The sequence below is a fragment of the Aquila chrysaetos genome, chromosome 21 (genome assembly GCF_900496995.4).
Source record: "Aquila chrysaetos chrysaetos chromosome 21, bAquChr1.4, whole genome shotgun sequence".
Classification (NCBI taxonomy): Eukaryota; Metazoa; Chordata; class Aves; order Accipitriformes; family Accipitridae; genus Aquila; species Aquila chrysaetos.
In genome coordinates, this window is record NC_044024.1 from 6,731,026 (window position 1) to 6,745,095 (window position 14,070).

Below are 14,070 nucleotides of genomic sequence, written 5' to 3' on the forward strand. Positions count from 1 at the left end.
ATTGCTGAAACAGATTTTACCCAATCTGGCATGTTGGTGGATATAAAATAGACAATGCCTTCTGGCATGAGAAATTTAATGCCTGCATCTGTGACTTTTTTCTCCATAATAGAATCCAAAGTTGGCATTTTGCATCATGATCAAAAGTCAATCTTGCACTGTATAGTGACTTCTATCATTCTTTTCGTTCACATAAACTGCAATATTGAAATGTCAGAAACTCTCTCAATGTGTTTTTCTGAATCTAGTAAATGCACAGGTACATCAAATACTAGAAGACTTTTTTCTCTGGTAACACTCCTGTATTTGCATATAGCATTGCCATATTTAATGGTAGCTTATGCATCATCTCATTAAAAGTTTTTCGACAGACATGTTCTCCTTCATTGACAAGCGTCAGTGAGGAAGACAGGGAAGCAAAAACTTCAGAGATAGTTTTTGTGTTGTAGTTCCAAGGTGCAACATCTGAAAGAGATCATGTTGAGACTCAGTAGGATTCTGGATTGGCTTATACTCTGCAAAATTGCTTACAAAATTTTCCCAGTCTGTGAGGATTTTGAGGATTTATTTAGTTGCTATCTTCTAATATGTAATAAATGGTACGCAAAATCATGGTAGTTCTGAATTCTGAAGCTACTTTTTGAAGGTACAATTTGGGTTCTACTTTAAACAAAGTTATTATGTATGGCATGCATTTTAAGGATCCACTTGTCTCCCTGAAGTGTAAATATCAAGGGCAAAATTAAAGAATAGTCCAAATGACTCTTATGGGCTGTTGCCTATTAAAGAAATTAAGGCATTTAAGAATTTCTGGCTGTAGTTAAGCCAATTCGGATTTGAGGACTGCTTTAAATGACTTCTCAAATTGTGTAATCCATTTAGAATTCCTTAATACAAGCTGCTAGAGAGAGGAGAAAGCTACAAAACAGCGCTTACTTCTTTCTTTTCCTCCTTATCTTGAATTCTGAATTTGCACTTTCATTGATGTAAGAAAGGTTGTTATACCTCTGGAAGCATGGCTTGCACTTCAGTTAATTGGAAAGACCAGACTCCTGTTACAAGTTGAGAGCCTGAAGGGAGGTCCATTGGATGAAATTGCTCAACACCTCCTCTAGTGAGTTTTTAGTAATGACAGATAGGTTGTGTTACAAAAGCTTTGCTCCTTCTCTTACTTTGTATTCCTTACTTTCTGTGATTTTTGCACACGTGTGCCACTGAATATAGTGTGCCATAGCTGCTTCACAGTGAATTACAGCATGCGTCTATCAGTTTGGTGTACAAACCAAAGTTGGACTATAGAGAAATAGTGACAGTGCAAAATATGGGCTTTTGAAATAAACACAGCAGAACTTAGCATGTTCAGTTAACACTTCCAAATGTGGATGTAATTAATAGAACTTAAAAGTTCAGTCCCTTCTTTCCTTTGCCTCATTTGCAATTCGTGTTATACCTTTGCCAGGAAGTTTTGCTTCAGTGTGCTCATTTAATAGATACTGATTTTGTAATTATAAGCTCTGTTTTCAAAACTAACTCAATTTCTGACATCTTGAAAGACATTTGTAATTAAACATCAAAGTAAGGTGAGTTTCTGGCATGCTCTGGGAGGAGATACCCGTATTTTCAGGAGAATGCCTACTGAACACAATGCTCTTCTCGCTGATGAGCTCTAATACTTCTGGTTATGGTTCTGAAATTGGGACATCTGTTTTCTAAAAGATTTTTATTTGTAATACAAAGTCAGTTCACATTCAACTAATGAAACTTATATTCTACGAGGTACTATTGTTTACAGTTCGTTCAGTGAGGTAAACATGAGAAGTTAGGTGAAAAGGCTGGTATTGACAAGAGTTCAAGAGAAAGTAGGAGGTTGGCACACACAGAATTTATGCAGGTCACAAAAATAAGCATAAAACTTGTCAGGATTCAACCAGAAGGAATCTTATGGGCTCAGAGAGTTTTTTCTTTTTCCGAAAACTGGTCTTTTGCTGCTAATTAATGTGACCTTAAGAAGTAAACAATTTTGAATCAGTAATGAGTTGGACAATATGACCTGTCCAAAGCAAGGAAGGGATTTCATGTTCTGATATATCACTTAGCAGATCAATGACTTTGTACTGTGCTGTGCTTTGGAAAGGAGGTTTAACAACTGGCTCATGATGATAGTGATAATGGTAATGCATTTTGGGCTCCTAATGCACTGTTTGTCGTGTATAATTGATTCTTAATGTCTTAATAAGTTTTTATGTGCATCAGAATTACGCTTTCATTCTTAAAACATGTTCATAGGCACATAATTGCTGGAACTGAGACAAGCAGATTCGTTCCCTAAACCAGAGTGCAGTTCCGTACATACATTGATATTAAATATAAGCTACTGACAGAAATTTCTCTTTTTGTTCTGTGGATATATTGAGTGTTTCAGGATTAAGAGCACTGTTTGTAATTTCCTCAGCTCCAGAGGAGAGAAGACGACGTGCTGCTTATGACGTTTCTGATTTTAGGCCTAACAGGCGATGGTTTTTTTTGTTTTTTTCCCCGCTATCTCACTTGTCAAGGCAAGCTTGTTAATGGCGTTTGCACTTCAGTGTGTGTAATATTTAAATTAAATTTCCTCACTTTAGATGGTTGTTATTGTTATTCTGAGAAGCTGAAAATCTGTTCGTAGTTTGCACGCAAAATTTGGTTTTTATCACTTTAGCTTATGTGGTATAGTTCTGTTCCAGATGTGTGTTTAAAATCTCTGTGTCACCCTTTTCTTAAGTTGTATCAGATATATATGTTTTCTTTCTGTGATAAGACTTATGAAAATATATATGTTTGTAAACATTTGTATTGTGATGATTTTAGGTCTTGATCCCAGTTGAGATTTTTTTGGGGTAAGGATTGGTAAGTCTCCTTCTTTTCTCTCTATAGAGAACAATATTGCAATCTAGAGCTTATCCATGTACATGCCTCATTAAACATCATATTGGACTGAAAGATAATTAGTGTCTTAGACTGACTCGCTCATTAAACTCTAAAGCCAACAGCTACTTGGGGCTGGACTTGTTACAGGGTGCTCTTATCTTAAAATTGTCGTTCACCCCTGCTTGCAAATGGACAGGACAATAGGATCAACGCACAATTGTTTTATCTTTGGTTAACTAAGATAATGATGTTACCCTAGAAGTCTGAAATGATAAAGCATAGCTGTGTCATTGCCTTTCTTCACCATTCTATATCAATGTTGTGATAAATCAACTAAAATACAGAGACTTTGCTGGTGAATGAAATGTTAGCATGCAAGTTAGAAGTACAAAGGCACATCTATGTGTGAAATATATCTGTTAAAAATTCTATTTTAAAGCTTTTTCAAATTACATGTTTCCATTTACAGTACATGGTCATAATATATAAACAAAACATTATCATTTGGACAGACTTGCTGTTTTTCCTAAACTTTAAAAGTTGCAGGGAAAAACCTGTGGAAGATTTACAGGAAAAAACATGTATTACGCATGATGTATTGAGTGTTACGCATAAGTAGTCTGTGTTGGAAGGCTTACCCATTTTTTGGAAGAGGGTGGTGATGTGCCCTAGCTAGTTAAGATGCTCTCTAGTTTTTTCCCTTTGCTCCCAAGGTGTTTAAACCTCCACCCGTAAGCATTTCTAACATTTCTTTTCAGCCTATGAATTTAATAATAATTTCTTGTACCATAGTTGGGATTCTGCTTTGAAATTTAGGCATTGTTGGCCTAAGAAAGTACTTTTCAATGCTACTTTACTTCTGCCGAGGTTCTGTTAAAAACACATGATGTTTATCTGGAAAGAGGAGTTTCCTTGTTATCAGTAGTAGCCTTGGCTGCATGTAACCTTAACAGTTTGTCTGATCTCACCTGTCTTGACTGTTCATCTAGTTTCTTCTTCAGAACTTCTAATGATTAAGTTCCTGGAAAAAAAAATTCAATACAGAGTTATTTTTACTGTTGAAGTTTGTTCTAGGTCTATCACACTAGCATTTAGTGAAAACCTAGTTTCTGATAAAGGAAATAACGCATGTGGTATCTCCAAGTTTTTTTTAAAATCTGGTATTCAGTAGGAATTATGACCAAAGCCATATCTATACCATGCTCTTCAGAATCTTTCTTCTAATGCTGGATTTAGTCTTTTAGCACAATGGTCTATCTGTATATCAAATTGTGATAACTTGATTGATCATGTCCTGCAGACAGTATAGCTGTGTTAGGAAAGATTTCTGGTATGAATAGTGACACGTTAACTACTTGAGAAATGACATGCTGAGGGACCTGTACTGCTGGAAGCTGTTCAACCAGGAAGCTTCAAGCATGGGTTGTTTTGTGCGATACAGGCATACTGTGGTATATATCACAGATATATATATATATATATATATGTGTGTATGTGTGTTTGTATACACACATATAAATGTATGTACATTTACATACATGCCTGTGAGTTATACATATCACGGTACACCTGTACCACACAAAAATACATATATAAATGCATTCGTATGTATGTATACCTGTGAGGGATTTATCACAGTATATGTACATGTATATAAACACACATATAATATACAGGCATACTCTGAGATAGACACATGCGAACACCATGCTACTCGGAATCCTCAAGTAGACTGCAGCAGCACTGTTCACCTAACCCCAACAGAACATTTATTCTCTCAATAAATATAAATTTACTTAGTGGTATGAATTGAGTAATCAATGATTGTAATTCCTGCAGATTATGTACTTGCTCACCCATTTGCCCTCAAACTGTTTTTCAGACATTTGTGAAAGACTACTTCCATCTGCCCTCAGGCAATAAGAAATAAATAATCATTAGTATGCTCAGAATGTAGTTATGGTACAAATACTGCCTAGACTTACAAATCCACTAGTTCATTTGCTTCGTATAGACTTGCTTTTGCTTACTGAAGTAATTTATATTATTGGCTCTCACTGTAGAGTTTTTACTAAACACTGACATAGCCATTCCTGTTTTGCATCGTGATCCATTCAAATGATTTTGATCATTTTGAATTTATTATGCAAGAGAGATTGCACCTAATCAAAATGTATCATTTCACCTCTTGTTTTAGGGGAGGACTCTTGGTCTGGTGCAATCTTATTTTAGAAAGGATTAGTCTGTCGTTTGGTACTATTACTGTATTACTGTAAATATAAAATGCTTAGCTTGACAGTGGGGACTAGCTAGTGTTTGACACTAACATGAGATTAACTGCTTTGTAGCATTTTTCTAGGACTAAAGTGGACTACCAGACATTCACTAAGCCTTCCTTAGCGTGCAGTCTGTGCAACTGCTTTCTCCAAAATAAGTGGATGGGATTTTTTTTTTTTTTTTTTTTTTTTTTTTTTTTACAGAGGAGAAATTAATATAGGGGAAACAGTTAAGCGAAGAAAAAAATTATCAGCTTTCATGTCAAAATGACATTGTGCCTTCTCTTCAATGACTGTGGATTTCTATTATAAATAAATAATAATATTCAAAGTAATCTTTTAATCAGTCGTAGATTTAATGATGCGTGACTAACTGAGCTTCATTCAGTATTTGTGCAGAGAGAATACTGATAAATGTAGGTGCTTATATTAGTCTTCCACTGACATGAAAAATAATCTGACAATATATTAATACGCATAACTTCATATTCACCTTGTTTATATCAGTCCTATATGTTAATAGTAATTCTGTGTGATGATGCTTTAGTTAGTGGAAACATACATGTTTAATTTCTGGTATTGGATTTTTCTTCTGTCTCATAAATCCTATTATGATAGTGGTTTGAGGTACATGTGTTAAAGATGCTGTATTTCTTTCCATCTTAGAGTTGCAGCAGCTCTCCGCAAGTCAGCCTTTTCTTATTGCTAAATAAGGGGCCAGTCTGATACAGTTTGGTACAGACTGAGAAATCTTGCTGCCTTTTTTCCTCTCTTTAGGCTTGAAGGTGGGTCCGAATATAGGTTTTGGGGTTTATGTGGTTTTTGACTTAAGGCATAATAATGTACTAAGTGCCCAGTGGTTCACACAACCTGATGCTTTCTCCGGTGCTGGCAACGAGAGATGCTATTTACAGAGAACACTGCAGTTCCCGCAGTCTGTTTCTCCCACCATCTGTTGCTGGTGGTTGTTGTTGGTGGGTGGGTTTTTTTTTTTTTCCTTCTTTTTCCTCTTCTTTTAATATTTGCCTTGCTGTTACTATCTTGAAATCAGATGTTTGTGTTGCAGATTTAGTTGGTTGCTCTCTCCTGCTGCAACATTAAATGGAATAGTATTGTAATTGCTCCTACAGAGGCTTTCTCAGTAGTAGTTCTTGAACAGTGCTTGCGTGCCACTGAAGACCAAATGCTACCTTTCATGTAGATTTTTAGACTAGTTTTAGTAGGATGCCTAATTTTCATGTGGAATGATGGGCAAGTTGAAGGTGAGCAAGCCTTTGTCTTGTGATCACCAGCTTTGAGGAGCATAGTGATAGAGGCAGTCATTTTAGTATGTGCATTTATGGAATGGTTTCAAAGAAATGGCATTTTGCTGCAAGTAGAGTTTATGCTTCCATAAATTAAAACCTTGCAAGACTTTTAAGAAACTTACATGATTTTCCCTGAAAGAGTAAAAGGTATTCATGTTGCTTCCGCTTCACATTACTGAAGTAGTAAATCTCTAATAAAATGGTTTATGGGAGGAAGTGCAGATATTTTATTATAGTCTATATATATGTTTCCTGTTATGTAGTCTTTTTAAGCTTGTCTTGCAGAACAACAGCTTCATAAATTGTTTGAACAGAAGCTTGTATATTTGTTTGGGCTAGCAAAAAAAAAAAAAAAAAAAAAGCGAACCAAAATGCATATTCTACAATGCTTTTTGATAATTCAGTGTGAATGTAGAAGTTAGTTACGGGAAGCACAGCTTTTGAATGCAGCCTTCTTGGATAGAGTTCCTTCATACTTTCAAAGTCAGTATGCACCTAATCTGAATTGTTTTCTGAACTTAGTTTTATAAAACAGAGTTACTGAAAACACTTTTTTTCCTTTTTAACCGCAGAGGCAAAGACTTCTTATTTGTCATTGCTTGCTGAATTTCTCTGCACTTTTATATTTCAGACAAAAATAAACTACTACTCTTGCTAAGCAGTCATGCATTTAAATATTTTCAAATTGGTGAAAACAGTTAAACTTTAACTGTTATATTGCCTATTTACTTACCAGCTGCTATTCTTTTTACTCAACAAAATTACCATTTGCATCCTTCTAATTTATTTTTCAGTTCTAGCATTTCACTTCAGTGCTGTTTGTCTCCCTATCCAACTACATAAGAACCTATAAAAATATTACAGTAATTCAAGTTCTTCAGTTCAGGCAAAAAAGTGTGCTCCTTTTCTGACAATAATACGAAATTATTAAACTAATGCAGCCATAACCTAAAAGCTTTGACAATGTTTATTATTCAAACTGCTTTAGTGGTTGATTTCAAGGTTAGCTCTTGAATGTTAAGTTAATAGCTACCAGGGTGCTGTGGTCAGTATAGATTTATTTTTTTTTTCCCCAGTTGAGTTAAGCTTAAAAAGCTGTTTCACTATAATTTTAAGATTACACAACTAGTAGTTCCTTTGGTACTGAGTATAAAATTGAAAATTAAATCAAGTTTATGTGTGATAGACAGCTGTATTGGTGCCTTATGTATTTGAGTGGGCTTGTGAAAAGTTAAATCAGTGGTGTTACGGCTGATACGAATTGTTACTTACAAAGAATATAGAATTGATTTTGTTCTGGGAACAGCTTTCTTATTTACAGGATTTTCATTTCCTATATACTGTTTTTCAAGCCATCTTGAATCAAATCTTGAATCTCACATAGTCGCAGCACAATTACAAGGAAATAGGAAAATAAACCATTCTTTTGAAAATACTCTATGCAACTTTTGGACAAATGGCTTACTATCAAAAAATAATAAAAAACAGAAACCCCTTAAAACCAAAATGAAGTCATGTATTCATCTTGACTACACAAAGAATCCTTGGGTTAGCTGGGATGCAAATCTACAGTGTTAGCTTTGTAGAGCAGCTGCCTGCAGTCAATAAAGAGCATTGATTTGGCCAATTAGTGAAGTGGAGATAACGTGCTGGATGTTCTCACCTCTGGTTCTACATATCAAAAGTTGTTTGTGGCACTGTCTTTGTAAGACTTGACCAAGTTTATATGTACTGTCACTAAGGATTATGTAGTTTGTAGAGTGTAAATTGGCTCCAAAACAAAGTGTATTTGAAATGTTCTGTACTCAGTTTAGAGGAAGGATGTGAAATGGTGCAAATGTTACAGTTCTTTTTGAGAAAAGGTGGTGTTGCCATTGTCTGCTTGTTCTTGAAAGCACATACTTGTAAACTATGCAAGAGGAGACAAAGAACAGAAGATAGAATTTTGTTCTAAAATACATCTTTGAATTGAGAGGAAGTGCTTGTCAAACCGCTTTTTATGATTAAATTGAGAATGATAAGTGGTCTTTATGGATTATGTCATTAAACTCTATTATGGGTTCAGTTTGTTTTAATATTACAATTTGACCAGGGGCTTCTCTGCAGAGACTCTGTCACTTTTCATCTAGTTCTGGAATTTCTTCATGGTATGGTATTGTTTCATCTTCAAAATTGTGATGTCACGATTTCCAGTGGAGATTTTTCTCATGATGTATGAATTAGTGGTTGTTTAATACCAATTACAGGAATAGTGGTTTACCTTAGAATAGTATATGACAGAATAAGCAATGATTCTTTAGAGTAGCCTCTCTTTTTTTCTTTTTTTCTTTTTTTTTTGGTGCTGTATTGTGAGTCCTTTACTACTTTTTAATTATCAGTAGCTTTTATTATTCAGACCTACTTTTGATGTTAACAGAGGATTTCACAGATGTTGGTTTCTAGAAATCAGTTTAATTTCAATAAAAGACAAGTATTTGATCTTTTCTTCGTGTCTATTCCTTAAATCATTTCTGTAACAGAGTACATGCATTAGTAAAGATCATTCATTTAACCAAGTACATGCATTAATAAGGTAAAATCTCTTTGAACCTTAGTTACTTTTTAATCTTTGAATTAGATTTAAGAGAATGAAATATTAGAATTTTTACCAATAAATTTAAATAGAAATTGAATAATTTGAACTAATGGTAGAATTAAGTGGTGACATTTCAACATTAAATATGATGATTTGGTATATTACATTAGATATTTTCACTTAATTTTTATGAAGAGTAGGATTTTTATGAGCAGTAATTCCGAAAAATGTGAGTCTACTCAATGGAATAATTCCTCTTAAGACTATTTATACTGACATTGTTTTTTCCCTTTCTGGAATCTGGAAGCTTTTTACTCATTGTCATTTTTTTCTTAGTTTCAGCCCAGACTCTGAAGAGCAACCTTGCTTTAATGGACCAGCAGATCCAGCGCCTAGAACTTGACATTAAGAATTTCCCTAAAACACAAGATGAACATGATAAGTTTGTAGAAAAGATGAGCATATCCTTTTTGCATGTCTTCACTGGTGATCTGAACATCCTGATTGTCTGGTTAAGTATTTACAGCACTTGAAAATAAGTTTTAAGTCTCTTCTTCCATGCTTTTATTATAGCGCAGAGAAAAGCATAACAGAACACGCTGAATGTAGAAAACCATATAATGGAGTAGGTTACGCATTTAAAATCAGACTTCCAAGGGGGAAACCAGATAGCTTTCTTGAGGGAACTGGTTATAGTGACCAGTCATAAAGATAGTAGTATGGGCTTTTTGCCTTCAAGAATGGTATTTAATGATAATTGTTGAATCACTTCAATCTAGAAAACTATCAGCAGTACTGTGGAGAGTATTTATTATTTTAGCTTCAGATGTATTGGGTTTTTTTGAAGGGAGAGAGTATTCATTTTGTTAATGGTTTTTATTTAAATTTTTTTAACAGATCATTTTAGAGAAAAAATATTTACATTTTTTGTACTCAAGAATGATTAGCCCTTTTATTTCTGTTGGGGATAGAGACTGTAGGTTCTTTAAGCATTAGTAAGTTAAATCTGTGGGAGAATACCACAGATTTGAAATCTGTTTAGCCTGTTCTCCCTCCAAAATTTTCATAAATCCAGCTTTACTTTTGCTCAAAAGTACAAAGTAACAAGTATACTGTAGATGCAAGAAGTTCACAAAACTGTGAGAAAGACTGAACAGAAGTCCTTTTTTTCTTAAAAGAAATCTGCATGTTTTTATTTTGCGCAAAGCACGTGTCTGTATATGTGGAAGTGTTTGAAGTATGGCAAGCGGCCAAGTCCAAGGCATTTTGTGCATTTATAGAAGCTCAGATAGATCATGTGACATCTATTCTTTCTTACTGCAACCAGACGGAAGTCATGGTTTTGTGGGTTTCTCAAAGGAAAAAAAAAAAAAAAAAGAGGGGACTGATGACAGCATCCTGGCCTGTATCAGAAATAGTGTGGCCAGCAGGAGCAGGGAAGTGATCGTTCCCCAGTGTCCCTGTACTCGGCACTGGTGAGGCCGCACCTCGAGTCCTGTGTTCAGTTTTGGGCCCCTCGCTACAGGAAAGACACTGAGGTGCTGGAGCGTGTCCGGAGAAGGGCAACGAAGCTGGTGAAGGGTCTAGAAAACAAGTCCTGTGAGGAGCGGCTGAGGGAGCTGAGGCTGTTTAGCCTGGAGAAAAGGAGGCTGAGGGGAGACCTTATCACTCTCTACAACTACCTGTAAGGAGGTTGTAGTGAGGTGGGTGCTGGTCTCTTCTGTTAAGTGGCTGGAGATAGGACGAGAGGAAATGTCCTCAAGTTGCAGCAGGGGAGGTTTAGATTGGTTATTAGGAAAAATTTTTTTATTGAAAGTGTTTCAGGTATGGGAACAGGCTGCCTGGGGAAGTGGTTGAGTCACCATCCCTGGAGGTATTCAACAAACGTGTAGATGAGGCACTTCAGGACATGGTTTAGTGGGCATGGTTGATGGTTGGACTCGATGGTCTTGAAGGTCTTTTCCAACCTAAACGATTCTGTGATTCTATGTCTAGAGTCATTCGTAGCTGCTCATCACATGTAGTAGGTGGATGTAATGAAGAGGTTCTCCTAACTACTGTGTGTTTGGAAAGTAAGTTTTAGCAGGATTAACCATCTGAATGGATTCAGTGACAGAAGTTCACAAGAAGATATTTACTATCTTTTCCATATGGATTTATTTTAAGTTTCTCACAAGACTGCAGAGAAGTAGCTGAAGGGAGACAACTCATGACCAAGTGGAAAATTGTTTCTCAGTACTTACATATTCTCTTCCACCTTGTCTTATTTGCAAGGTTAAGAGACTTGCTAGTAATCACATTTATCAGTTCTTCTAAAAAAAAAAAAAAAAAAAAAAGCTTATTATTTCCTAGAGATACATTCACATCAGAAAATCTTATAATTATGCTTTGTCATGTCATCATGTGCGTAGGCTGAATACTGTCAAGTAAGCCCCACTTTTGTTCGTAAACAAAACCAACATATTGAAATACACTTTTTGCAACCGTGTTCTTGTTAAGCTTGACAGCTCTGTTTTACAGGTTATATACATTATTTTTCAGTTGTGTTGAGTAAATGCTTTGCCATTTGTTGTTTTGCTACCTATGCATTTACTGTACTTACAAAAATGATTGGCATCACTCCAGTGATTTGGTGAGAAAAAAGAGCCAAGCAGGTAATGTTTACCTTTTTCTGCTCTGCGGTTTATCACCTGAATTTCTTAAAGAAAGATTGTCCAACAATGCAAAAGAGTTTTAAAAAAATAGTACTAATGCTTTTTTGTATTGGCAAAAATACGAGGATCCTATGAAATTTTTGAACATTAATTGTTGAAAGTCTCCTGGGCAGCCTTGCTTCAGTGCACGTACATTGATGTCACAGCTAGATTACCAATTCCTGGTAATTAAAATAGGCACCCTGAACTGGAGATGTCTGACAGCTTTTATCATACTAGTGAATTTGGTGGCTTGGCAAAATAGATAAGACTGTAAGAAATTAACTGATTCTGCCTAAGGATTTATGTTTTTATAATTAATAGATGACCTGATAAATTGTGTTTTTCTTTTTTAGAAAGTCATCTCCGTTTATATCAAGTGATCAAATTTGTTTCTGCTTATCATTGAATATTTTTAAGTTTTCTACATTCCTGGATTTTTTTTTAGACTGAAGACTAAATGTTAAGGGGTGTGGAGGGGGGGTGTGTGGGAGAGGAAGGAGATGACATCCTAGTCTTCAGTATGTGTTTCTTTTGTTTCTGTCAGCTTGTTGAAGAATTGTTGTTGATAGCATATACTGAGATTAGAAATTTAAAGAATTCCAGGCTGAACATCTCTTTAACTGCTTGAGTGTTTCAGAAAATGAGACGTGTCTGAACATAAATCGTTTCTCAGTAGAGAGTTTTAGGATGCAGGAATTATACCATAATTAAAGGCATAGTTTCTCTTTTCCGTTCCTGCTAATAAAGCAAGCTGTTTACTGGTAATTGTGGATGAGACTTTCTTCAGAGAATATGAAAGGAATATTGCTTGGTATCATACTAAGGTAGGAGATCAATCACAACAAAAATGCCATTCATAATATTAATTCATAATAATAAAATGAATTAATATTCGTAATATAGAAGCAAATGCTATAAAAGAAATTACTTAATTCTAGGGTTTTTTAAGTTTTTGGTAGTGTGAATGACAAAAAGATGAATAGAAATTCTACTTACTTTTTCATCTAGGATTTTTTTCTTCACTTATTTATAAGCAGGATAATTGTGATTTCACTTAATCAGTTTTTTTATTTAGCACATATAACTATTCATCTCTGTGCATACTATTTGATGTAACTCTTGAATGCCTAAAAACAACCTAAATCTACTTTAGGAATTAAATACAAAGACATGAAAAGTACTGTGTTACTATTCCACAGGCTGTTTAAAAAATTGCAATATATTGCAGACGTAATATGTTCAGGTAAATATACCCTATTGATTAAAAACCTTTGACTTAAAGCTGTAAGAATTGAATTATTTTAGTTTTGACTGCAGTCTGCTAACTTGATGTATATCAAAAGGTTGTTTTAATACATTTTTATTAGTTACAAACTGAGGAAAATGGGTTAATGTTTTCTGAATGGTTTATATTTAAAGTAAGACTATAGGCAACTAAATGAAATAATTTGATAACAGAAGCACGTTCAGTTTTACATTACTTTCTTTAGAGCTGTGCAGATATTCATGTGCAGTGGTTCTGTAATTGTGTCAGTGTGACTTCCTCCTTAAGGGTGTCTTATTTTTTCCATTTACGATCATAAGGTTCAATGAGTATAATAGAAGAAATGCGGATGATGTAGCTATAGGTTGATTGCCATCTTTCGTAAGCAGTTAATAACTAGGATATAGTATGATCATCTGATTTGATTTCAAGCATAATAGAACGGTCTCAGCAAATAATGCTACTCACCTTCATACCTTTTTTTAACTAAAAGCATATATTTTATGACAGCATACAATCTTGACTTTAAAAATTCAACTAGTATAAGTTCTGCTACATCTGTAATAGACTGTGCCAATTATTTTTTTTTCTCAAATATACATAATGATGCTGGTTTGACTCCTTGTGGTATCGGTTTCTAGCCATCGTGATGCTTTAAAAACCATTGAAGTTTTTTGGGACCTGTTTGTTACTAGATATCTTTTCCTCCGTGTGAGAATTTTTATGCTGTGATCAAGTTACGTAAATTCACCTGCAGTAACGTAGTTTAGGACTTTTTCCCCCAACCTTTACTGGTATTTTTTTAATATGAATTTGAAATACTCATTTCCACTAAAAACAGTATTTCAATAATTTTGTAGCTTCATAGGCATGAAGAGTAAAAAAATGTAATATTATTTGTCTCTTTTTCGACATCAAAAAACTGGCTCTGTTACCACCATCATTGTAGTGGACCTTTGCATTCAATTAGTAAACACAGTTCAAGGTTATTTCCATGATCACTACTTACTGGGACACAGTTCTGCATCTTGTAAGCGTGTTAATG

General features: G+C 34.8%; 1 protein-coding gene across 6 annotated transcripts in view; it reads left to right on the forward strand.

The window, feature by feature from the left end:
* Positions 1-14,070, forward strand: part of DIAPH2 (diaphanous related formin 2) — a 266,541-nt gene that overhangs the window by 123,349 nt on the left and 129,122 nt on the right. For 5 of the 6 annotated variants that reach the window (XM_029996681.2, XM_029996680.2, XM_029996682.2 and 2 more), the window contains one exon: positions 9,402-9,526. In XM_029996681.2, coding sequence (XP_029852541.1) covers positions 9,402-9,526 — 125 coding nt within the window. Of the gene's footprint in view, positions 1-9,401; positions 9,577-14,070 lie in introns of all 6 variants that reach the window. The other variant, XM_029996684.2, reaches the window with a different exon arrangement.